Source organism: Serinus canaria, chromosome 2 (genome assembly GCF_022539315.1).
Source record: "Serinus canaria isolate serCan28SL12 chromosome 2, serCan2020, whole genome shotgun sequence".
In the NCBI taxonomy this organism is placed as follows: Eukaryota; Metazoa; Chordata; class Aves; order Passeriformes; family Fringillidae; genus Serinus; species Serinus canaria.
Genome location: NC_066315.1, coordinates 129,273,913 through 129,285,590, shown reverse-complemented (window position 1 = coordinate 129,285,590; position 11,678 = coordinate 129,273,913). Strand labels below are relative to the sequence as shown.

Below are 11,678 nucleotides of genomic sequence, written 5' to 3'. Positions count from 1 at the left end.
GGGTTCAGGCTACATGATAAAAGGCTTAAAATACCTCCTACACAGGACAGCCCTGGGAATCATTGCTGAAGACAACCAAGCATTTTCTTGTTGGTATTTATAGCTTTCTCTACTTCTACAATGAACAATTTTGAGGGGTAAAGCATTAACATTTAACTTTACGTGGTTAAATGTCTCACGACTCCCTTTCTAGCAATTCCTCTTGTTAAATTCACCTTCCTGATGAGCTAAAGCTCAATAATAGCCATGGAAATATCAGCATGACACTTTATTAAAAGCTATGAATATTTTGTTATCTGCTTTTGAACAATCATTAGTCTCTGCATTGTGTCTCATATTAAAATTTGTGAAACCTTTCTGTCCCGGTGACAGAAACTTAGCAAAATAAAAAAATGATGAAGTGCAAAAGAACTGTGAAATTTGCTTTTAAGTACCAGTAATTATATGAATTCGCTGCAGCTGTATTACTGACATAATATCTCTGGAAGAAGCAAAATATATAGACGATTTAGAATAAGCAAAACATTGCATAATCACACTCACAAAGCTGAAGCTGACATATTCCAGAGATTATAACTTGAGTCACAAAAAACCTCAGTGAAATCAGTTTTGAAGACTTTCCCGAGAGTTCAGTCCATACACTGCCCATTATCAGTCAAAACTGTCATTTTTGCACAAAATTTTACACTTCAGCTACAAAGTTTTCTCAGTAATATAAAAAGAAAGTAGCAACTCATTTATGGGCAGCACAGATTGGCTGAAGCAGAAACTAAACTATACTTAGCTTTAGGACTGACTGGCTGCATGACTGTTGGGAAATGATTGAACCCATTCCCTTTTCCCAGACTGCCCCAGTGTGTGGCCCCTGATTCTGTGAAATACTTAGCATGTGTGTGATAGTTCATTGTAGTGAAATGATATGTGTATATGGCATTTTGTGTGGCCATTTTGCACACAAAATTGTCCCATATCCTTCCCAGATGCAAAGAACCATTAATTTATAACTGATATGCCTGATGTCCAAAGTCTATTTTGAAACAGCAGTATCTGAAGGAGGAAAGCTTCTTTTTGTTTTTCATGTCAAATAGTAAATGCAAATAATGTGAATAATACAAGTATTGCAAATGCAAACAGTAATTACTAGAAGACACATTCTACAGGTGAATTCTCACGTAGCTGGAAGGTGTTTACCTCTTATTCCTCTCCTCCAGCTGAACCTCACCTCTGCTATGAACTTAGATTTTATTTGTATCATGTCTTTTAACAGTGTTGTTACATCAGGCTACACCAAACACCAGCACCAAACACCACCACCAACATTTAACAGTGGAACTCAGGGAGGTTTAGGTATCGTTCCCCAACTCACACAGCAATGCAGAGTAAAACATTGGTACTTGAAGCCACAGTTCCTAAGTAAGTATAACCTTGCTCTTTTTGTGGCTTTTGTGGTCCCTCTTCCAGAGCTTCCCTCTTTAGTTTTCACATAAGCCTGATTTTCACACAGTTATGAAGACAACCATGACTAGTGAGAAAAATTCAGTGCAGTAGTTCTGCCTGCCAGTAACAGAGGTCAGTGATACTGGCAAGTGCTGGCCCTGATGGAGCTCTCTACCATGTGCTTATGTGCTTATGTGCAACTGAGTCATCTCAATTGCATCTCACAGTTCCTGAGCCCTAATGCACAAAATACACAGATTTTTTTCAGTCAGTTAGTCATTCCTAATATCTACGGCACAGTACAAGTGCTGAGGAATAAAGGGAAAGATTAAAAACCCTCCAGATGATATAAACTTAATATAAACTACAGGAGGTTGATCTGTTCTGCAGGGAAATTAAACTGCAAGGTGGACACAGAGTTGGATATAAGGGTGTCATCAAGGCCCCTCCTCCAAGTGCAAACACCATTATCAAGAACCCTTAATCAGGTGCTAGCACAATGTACTTATTAAACACTTGTGACCACAAATCACAGGCCCATAGCTGGCCATACCCTTGTGCAAAAAAGATGGGGTTTCCAGAAATAATGACTATGAAAAAGTCCACAGTGTGTGTGTGGACAGTGCTTCCATGTATCTGCAGTAGACAGAAGCCTACAAAAGGTGTAATTTCCTTTCTATTATACATATCTATCACATTATATCTATTCCTTTTTGTTATATTTGATCAGTGTCTCCTAAAATTTAGCAGAAAAGAAGGTGAAAAAAATCTTGTCTCCCAAAAAAATCTTGAGTTTTCCCATTCAAGAGCTGCAATGCATCATTAACTTCTATGCAGAAAACATTGTTCACTCCAACCAGCAATTAGTGGCAACATTTCTATCCTGTGCAGTGATGAGATTTTTATGCTAATCATTACACAGCAGTAAATTAATCATTTGAGCACATTTAGATGGTATGTATATTTCATGAGACAGATATAGATATCAAGATCAGTTTGATATTTACTTATGGTAAATGGAAGTGTCTCAAATTGCTATGGGGGAAGCATACTAACTAAATACACAGCCAAGGATGTTTGTAATGGAGCAGCAGAATCAGCACTGCTTCAACTCTCTCTTTGTTTTTAATTATTTTAAGGGAGCTAAAAGTCTTGTGAGAACACATAGAATCATTCAAAGAGACAGTGAAATGTCACTATTGACTTGGCAAAATGAAGAACAAAAGCAAACCTACCCTAAAATCCTTCTTTTATTACTGGCAAAATTACTCACATTACATTGTGCAGTATTGAAAACAGATTTTTCATCAGCATTTGTACTATGGTCTAGTCAGGTAAATGAATTATGTATTGGCCTCATCCCTCTGTAACTATGTCTGAAAGCTTCAAGTTGTAGCTGAAAGGAAGACTACCCTGGGGCCTCCCTTCTCAGCAGATGCAAGAGATTTGTAAAACCTTGAGGAAAATTATTATTTGAAATTTAAATTTTTGACATAGATTTAAATACTAGTGCTGGCTTTTTCAGCTCTCACCTCACAGATCTTTGCAGGAAAAACCCCAAATTTTTATTGGAGGGAAATGTACCCATGGTCCCTTTGACCTAGAACATTATGAAATTATTTATGATAAGCACAGATTTATGGCAGGTGACCCTCACAATAATAGTAATATAAATAATGTCCTAAGCTACTACTTCCTCAATGAAAAGTTGAGAAAGATTCTCAAAGATTAATGGTATGTGAGTGGAAGGAAAAGTTATGTTGGCTTACCTGGATCACCTCAGAAGTGCTCTTGAACTGAAAATTGACCAAGTGATCCATGTTTAATGACCACTAATTGGAATAACATCATTGCTACACTGAGCAGTGGTAAAAATAAGCTATGACACAGATGGTACTAAATCCCATTGGAAAGAAATTTATTAGCATCTCCCTGTTTATGGAAAGTTTTGAGGGAGGTACATCTGAACAGGAAGGTTACCAGGAGAATACTATGGACAGATAGGTCTGAGAGCTAATACAGGATACATCAGGATAAAAAAAGGCAGACTCAGAGACAATGTCTTATTTTAATGAAATCTGGTTTTAAAAGTAAAAAAAAAAAAAATCTTTGTTTTTCAATCTCAGAAATAAGATATTTTTATTTTCATTATTTCTATAAAAATAGTTTTGGTATTTGAAACTTTTTTTCCAAAATCAATGCTTCTCTCTAGAGCTGTGTATCTGAAGCTGAAATGAAGGTTACATTTTCTTCAGGGGCATCATGGTCTTAATTTTACAGTCTGTCTTATATAGTTGTGCTGCTTTTGGCCTGGGAATGGTTAATTTTCTTACTTAGGAGCTGACAAGCCCATCTTGACATGTGCTGTGGTGCCATGTGCACACTTGTAGTGTTATTCTTCTCTGCAGAGGAGTATTCTTGACTCCAGAGATTTTCCATTTGACTTGAGGCAATGGAGAAAAACTCAAATAAACACCATTTCCAAGAGAGCACAGGTTAAGATTTGCAACAGTATAGGTAACTTCACAGAACATCCTTCTGAATTTCTGATGTACAAAGCCTCACACCCTGAGGGAAAACAATATGGAACAACAATTCAGGAAACAGTCAGTCACATTGTGTGAAGGACAAAAAGCTGGATTTGGTGACAGCTGAGGATCTGTCAGTGGTGAGCACCTCCAAGTATGCTCTTGTGAAGCAAAAAGAAACACAGGCATCATGCCTTGAAAGCAGAGGAACCCTTTGCTAACTCTATTTCAATATTGTTTCTCTAGAAAGATAGAGCAGCGTATCTCCAGGCAGCTTTTATGCTTTCGAAATGATTTGGAGGGAATATTGAAATAGTTAATAAATTTGATGGAAAACAGCTATTATCACAGTAAACAGATACCATGATTATGGATTCTATAAAAATGAATTGCTCATGATTCAGCTATTGCTCAACAGCAGAACTGATTAACAGCACTAGGGACTGCCTGCTATTTGGTATAATGCTCCATGTTTGTAACATCAGTTGTTTGGTGCTGACTACATTACAGCAGTTATTCACACACTGAGTTTGCTTGTTGTAAAATTTAAAATCACAAACGAGGATCACGTCACAAGTAAATGAGCAGAAATCATATGCCTTAAAATATTCCCCAAGCCCAGTTATACCTTCTCTACAGACTTGCCTGAAACTCATATTCATAATCTCAGAAAGCAAGAAAAAACCCCAACCCCCAAACCAACAAAGTATATAAGAATCAAACTCCCAGGTTAATCCCTCCATCAAAGTAAATTTGTACCAGCATCCTCTAGCCCAGCTTCAGGAGACCATCCCAGCAAGCCAGGGGCAGCTAGGAATGGCTTCAGGATTCTGAATCAAAATCTGCTCTTACATTTTGTTTGGATATCAGCTGGCAAGTACTGAAGGTCACAAATCACAGCTGTGTGTTGTTTCTGAAACATGGCATTTCATAGAAAAACTGCCACACAAAATTCTCTGTCTGTCACGATGGTGAGTCTTGCATGAGCAAGAAAAAGACAAACATGGCTTTCCATGAGGAGGTGCCCCAAAAACCACAGGAGAGCTGGGAATCCTCTGTTGGCTTTCTATCTCTGTGTCCTGGTTTATCTGAGTCTTTGGTGAACTTCCCATAAGACCTAAAAATGGACCTGAGTGAAGCTATTATACTATTTAAGCATTTTGACTATAATTTGACCATTCTACCATATATTACCATTAAAAAGGACAAGATTTATTTGTCCTATAACCTGAAAACTTCTAGAAACTACAGTATTACCTTAAAACAGTGAAAAGAAAGAGCTGTTTGGTTAATAGCACAAAACTCCAATGCACAGAATGAAAGACAGAAACAAAACCAATAAACATGTACTCAAAATCAATACCCTAGTCTGATGCAAAAAATTTATTTGGTACATTTTTCCTGCTGCACAAGATCATTGTGCATACAAATGGTTATTATATCATAGTCAAAGAGGTATCATATCTTCATCTGAAATATAAGAAGTACTTAAAGGAATACATTTAAGTAAAAATCACAAGTGGAAGAGATCAAAACAGCAAAAAGCAGGAATGCATAAAAAAGAATGTGTTTTGAGGAAAACAGATGTAATAATAAAGCAGAAAACCAAGGGGAGCAGAATTTACTACAGCTACAGTCCACATGCATTAGTGGACTTAAAATCTTCACTGAAGAACAGAAATCTTCTTTCTTGCTGTTTTATTACCTTGGCAACATATCCTCCATGTCAGCAATTACATAGGAGACAACAGTCCAAACAGCAGCACAGAGATTCATCTGGTTTGGATCCTGAACTGTCATCGTGTCCCCTTGAGAATGATGAAACCAGAAGTATTTACTGATGTCATTATGCAAGCTGGCACCTACAGAGAAAAATGGGCAAAGTTCCATTATAAGAATACAAATATTTAAAAGAGAATATAAACTTGAATCTGTTCCTTGGCTGTTAATGATTAAAGCCACATGCAACTGCATAAAATTCTTAATACATTTGAAATAAAATCTCTGTACAGAGCAGTGCCATGTGCAGTTTGTAGGGTTTAGGTTAATTGACTTGTGTGAGCATGAGGCAGCAGAAATTCACACTGGGGAAAAGCCAAGCTCCCCCTGGGAGACTCGTTTCCTCAGCAACAGTATGCATCCATTTTCTTCTGAAACTAACAGAGTTCAAGCAGGAAAATCCCTACAGTAACTCCACAGCAGCGCTTCCCCTGTTCTCCACTGATGAGTTACAACTGATTTATGAATCCTTCCCTTGCTGTTTCTTGTGTTGGAATTTGGAATTTGCTTCTGCCTTTGAGCCCCTCTCCATCACAAGGATGTGCTGTTTCAGAACAAGTTTGCAGATAATCTGGGGTATCCCAGGTAGCCCAGGACTACACTCCTCTCACAGTCAGGAGTCCTCATCAGCTGGGGCAGAAGGAAGTTAAGTGAAATCACAATTCTTCCCATTCAGGAACAACTGATTCCCTCTAGGACTATCTGGGCAGAGAAAGGACTACTTTTTTCCAAGCTAGGTGGGTTCAGGGAGCACAAATAATGATTGCAAGGCATCACTCAAGGCAGACCAAAGCCAAGATGAGCTGGAGAAGCTGCCACCCGACCAGGAGCTGCAGCAGAGATGCTGGCAGAGGATAATTAACCTGGCTATTCTCTGCTCCAGTACCCACTGACCCTCTCTAACCCCCTATTCTCTTGCATTTCCTTCTTTCCCAGTTCATTACCTCTACCTCTCCTCCAATTTTATCAACCTCCTCCAGCTTTGTTGTAATGTCAACAACCATTCCACCCTTAACAGAACTCCACATCAAATTTTGATATTAAGTAAATTTAATATTTTCCCTCACCACACTCATTCACTGCTTGCAATCCCTCTGCACTGATTCCTTTGTCCTGCTCCCTGACCAGGGCTAGGAGGTGCACAGCTCCCTGGGAAGGACTCAGCACAAGACCCATTCCTTTCTTGGTCTACAAACCCAGAGAACTGTGTGAATTCACAAGTAAGACCTATGGGCTCCAGGCAGAAACACAAACTGAGGATACTCCTTTCATGCCTTCAAGAAGGAAAAAAACCCCAGGACTGTTTGAGTATAAAGATGAAGTACATAAATTATTGATATATTTATTTACATGCAGTGGAAATCAGTATCAGATGAGGAAAGCTTTGATAAACTCATGTGTGCTTGTAAGACTTACTGCTATGATTTTTCTTGGTTTTCCTGAGATGCCTGAAGCCTTTGAAGAGAATGAAAGCAAAATTTCCCACAGCATAACTGCACATTCCTATAATACATATCTTTTGATCACTCAAACAATCATTCAGAGTCCAGCTCTCCCTGTGGGTAACAGGCAGGTTTCTCTTGCTGTAGTGGGGACTGACTTGGATGGCTCAGTTCACTGCTATTTTGGAGGGGGGGAATAGAAAGTTAATGCATTTTAATTCCATCCAAGGTGAAGAACCCTTCACAAGAAGGATGATAAGCAGAAAGACCAAATGCTACAGCATAAGGTTATACAGTATTGTGATTGATTTTATTTTAAGAAGCTCTTCTAGATCTTAAATGACCTGTTTGCTCCTGACTTGAAGTATTGCAATCCCACAAAAGACACTGGATAGGTTACTGGGTAGGTGCTGAATTGTGTTCTAATAATTTTAGCATTCAATTTATATCAAGTCATAGTCACTTTTAAAATTTTTTTCTGAATCCTTTTAAATATATGCAATCATAAAAGGATTGAACAATGGTAAATTCTTTAACTGATGGACTTCTGCACTACAGACACATTACAAGGTAAGCTGTTGAGGCAACCCCATTAGTGTTTTTGAACACTTCTGAAGACTCAAGACAAAAATTGCCCAGATTTTGTCATAGAAATTTCACTAATCAGCATAACTATGGATTTACAGAATAGCACTTTATTTCTGTGAGTGGAACAAAAACAAACACCCTTTGCTTTGTCATGTTTAACTCTCTGAAACACTGGAAAAGATTTTTTTTTCTCTGAATTGATTTTATAAATCAGAAAATTACTGACTGACATCAAGAAATTACTGTGCAAGAAAATCAAGAGGTTCTCAAACAGGCCATGCTGTCTCAGTCACATTGTGGGTTAGCCCTGAAACCAGTGACCTGCAAACATCTTGAGTGACTAAGGAAAAGACCCTAAGAAAGTAGCTTTATCCTCTGTAATTAAAAGCTAAAGTGAAAATCCATGTTCTTGGCTTTGAGCACAGGAAGAGTTTATACCTGAGAGCTTCACACAAACCTCTGGGCATGAAGCCCTCTGGGGCACAGATGTGACTACAAGCAATTTTCACTGCAAGGAAGTCTCCTGCTTCAAGCTTGAGACTCCTCCATGCTGGTGCCAGCTGCCTGCAGACATTTCTGCTGCCAGAGGTTGCCAGGCTCAGTGAGACATTGACAAGTGCCCTTTCACCAGGAAAGGCATCCAGGGCTCAGACCAGCCCCTGCAGATGACCATGAAGAGGGAAGTTCTGCAGGGTCCTGCGGACTGCAGTCATGTTGGGTTACCTCAATAAAGTCCAAAGGGACCTTCAGCCTCTTTTCTAAAAATCTAACAGAAGAAGCAATGCTGTGAGCACAACTTTTGTTGTTGTTGTTGTTTTTATGTAACATTTGTCTCAGGAACAACAGTAAATAACAAATGGGGGCTTATTTTTAGCAAGCTAGAAGTCAAGTAACAGAGATGAAGAGCCATGGCTCACAGACCTATAAATTATTCACCCATGTCCATGCTAGCCACCCAGAAAGGGAATAGCATATAGCCCTGAAAGAGTCCATAAGCTTTAATTAAGTACTTAAAAATCCTCAGTTGGGTGGTGTTATGTAAGTGTGCACCACATATCTAATTCTGATTTCCAGCTGGAACCAACACTTGAACAGAAAACCAAGAGATGGGCTAGGTGCAACACTGTCACATTTCATGCACTTTGCTCTTTTACTGAGTTTGCAGAGCAGCCATAAAGAAAAAAAGGCAATGTTTGCCAAACAACCCTCTTTAATTGTCCTTTTCCAGTCTGTTCATTTTTACAGTGATGAAAAAATGCAAGTCACATGAGAAACACTGCTGACCAGAAAGGAGATCAGTGAGAAAGTGTTTCTAGCTGGATATAATAGGTGCTGTGGCATGAAAAGTGGTAATGTTAAAAACTGCTGTCAAAAATGCCATGTATTCCTTGAATGCATCAAAAATACTGGAAATTAAAAACTGAAGAAAATAAATAATTTACAGCTTCAATAAAATATAACTAAGATAATTCATAGCACCAATTCAAGGTGACAGAAAACCCTCTTTAGCACAGCTTAGATACCTAATTTAACACATGTTACTGCATCAGCAGCTATCTAGTGCCACTAGATAAAGCACTAGATCTGGTGCCTGGTGATCCCTCAGGGTCAAACACTAGGACAAGTTGCCCAGAGAGGCTGCAGAGCTTCCATCCTTTGACAGAACATGGTCCCCAACAACCTGGTGCAGGTGACCCTGCTAAAGCGGGGGAGTTGGACCAGGTGAGCTCAAGGGGTGCCTGCCAAACTCGGCCATCCTGTGGCACTCTAACCCAAGGTGCCTTGGGTCTTTCAGACATCTCTTAGAATTCATGCAACATAAAAATAATTCTTCAAGTTCATTCCTGTCTTGAACTTATTTGATGATTCTCTGCATAATCAGAGAATCAGAGAATCATCAAATCATCATCACCATGTCATACTTGTTTTGATGCACTGCATAAGTCAGGGAAAAGCAGCTGCTTTGGTTATTCATACTGACCATGTATTTTAAGTAATCAGCTATGATTACTAAATGAACTTGATGAAAATATACACAAATTGAGGAATTCTGAAAAACACTCCATTCCTTCTAGCTTCTGATCTCAGCATGAAATGCCCAATGCAAGCACTCATTAGCTGATGATAAGGGTATTATTTACTTACAATGTATTCATATCAAACACCAATTCTTCACACGTTAATAAACTGACAAAGGTCTTATTGCCAGCTTAAGAAGATGAGATGCTGCTATTGAGGTAAAAGAATGCATGAACCACAAAATGAATGATGGGCATGTCAATGATGACCACTGCTTCTTGTCACTCTCTGTCAGGCACTACTGCCTTCATAAGCACTGCTGTCATAAGTCATAACTAGATTGAAACTCTATTGCCAGATATTTAGCATTCAAATGACTGTCATTTGTGCAAAAAATGACTGGAAAAGCAGATAATGATTATCAGAATGAATACAAAGGCAGTTTCCATAAAACTGTGTTCCATAAAACACAGATATCTTCAAGGGGGAAAGCCTGCAAAGCATGAGGTAACTTCAGAGTAATTTTATATCTTAAAACATTTTGCATTACACTCCTCCCTATATTTTCTTTTTATACCCCAAACAGCATTCAATTGGCAAAGGAAGTCAAATGTGAGTTGTGGAGTCAGTACACGTTTGCTACAGAGTCCTATCAATAGCTTCCCAGTTGTCTTTGCTTTCAAGAAAACTTCACAGCTGTGCCATGAATCTTTCAGATACAATGGGAAAATCCCCACTGTGTCTATAATTTCTCTTGGGTGTCCTGGGTCTTCAATACTAGAGTAGATCTCTGGGATACTGACCTCTGCATGTATGCTGCCTTATCCTGTGAAGTTAATATGCTAATGATTTATAAAAGTGTGTAACTTTTCAGGTTTCATTTTATAGCAGTCCCTAGAGGACGTGGCAGAATTGCCACTCCATTATTTTATGTGGTATAAATACACCTCTCCAAAGAGGAAAGACTCCAGCTCAGAAGAACATACACTAGACAGACAAGAGGGGCTGAAGGATGAAAGGGGCATGCAGAGATGAAATGACAGATTCATTTACTCACAGCAGCTGAGAAAGGAAGAGATGCCAGACATCTGAGCTGAGGCCAGTGTCCTGTTGAGTAACCTCCTAACAGCAAAGTTGGAAATGCCTCCCTTAACAAGGCATAATTTGCTCAATGTTTCCAAAAGTTTACGGATAGAAAGGGGTTATAACACGGGCTTTGCTTGCATCTTCCAAGTACCCGTTTGGGCTTCACCTTTGTGTCAAGACAAACCTACATGCTATCAAAGGTATTGATTGCTTCTAGCAAGATGTCAAGATATCAGATGCCTGATCTGAAACCTTATTTTCATTTCTGCAGTGATTTCCCTGGCTATAAAAGACAGATTCCTTTTTTTTTCCCCTATCTATCAAATACTGCTTTTGTTTCCTGCTTTTTTTAACAAACAGTAAAAATGCTTTTACTTAATTTTCAAGTTTATTCTGATCTCAGACCTTTTTCATGCCAATGACACTATTTAGGAATGTACTAAAAGCCTATAATGCCTTAAAAATAAAGCAAATCCTGATGAAATATACATATATTTTTCTTTTACATCAAGTACTCAAAAATGAAATAAGAGGCAAAGGGACATATCACAATCTCCTATGCAGTTAAAAATTGGTATGTACCAGAAAAGCATAAACACAGAAGTTAAGAGCATTCTATTCCTCACACACAGTAATAGAATCAATAGCCTCTCCCTTCTCATAGCTGCAGCATTTCTGCCTCACACATTTTGAAAGGTCAAAACTTCAGGGTGGAAGTAAGAAGACACATGGCTTTTTCTTCAAAGGAGATGTGCCAAAGACCTACAAAAGGAAAAACAGATGAAAGAAAGGAACAGGA

General features: G+C 38.6%; 1 protein-coding gene across 2 annotated transcripts in view; it reads right to left on the bottom strand.

The window, feature by feature from the left end:
* Positions 1-3,471: 3,471 nt before the first annotated feature.
* The window catches only part of CPQ (carboxypeptidase Q), a 147,853-nt gene continuing 139,646 nt past the window's right edge, over positions 3,472-11,678 (bottom strand). The window contains exons 8-9 of one of the 2 annotated variants that reach the window (XM_050971477.1): positions 5,671-5,827; positions 3,472-4,005 (exon numbers count right to left, since the gene is read on the bottom strand). In XM_050971477.1, coding sequence (XP_050827434.1) covers positions 3,999-4,005; positions 5,671-5,827 — 164 coding nt within the window. In that variant the 3' untranslated portion in view covers positions 3,472-3,998. Of the gene's footprint in view, positions 4,006-5,333; positions 5,828-11,678 lie in introns of those variants that run through there. The other variant, XM_050971478.1, reaches the window with a different exon arrangement.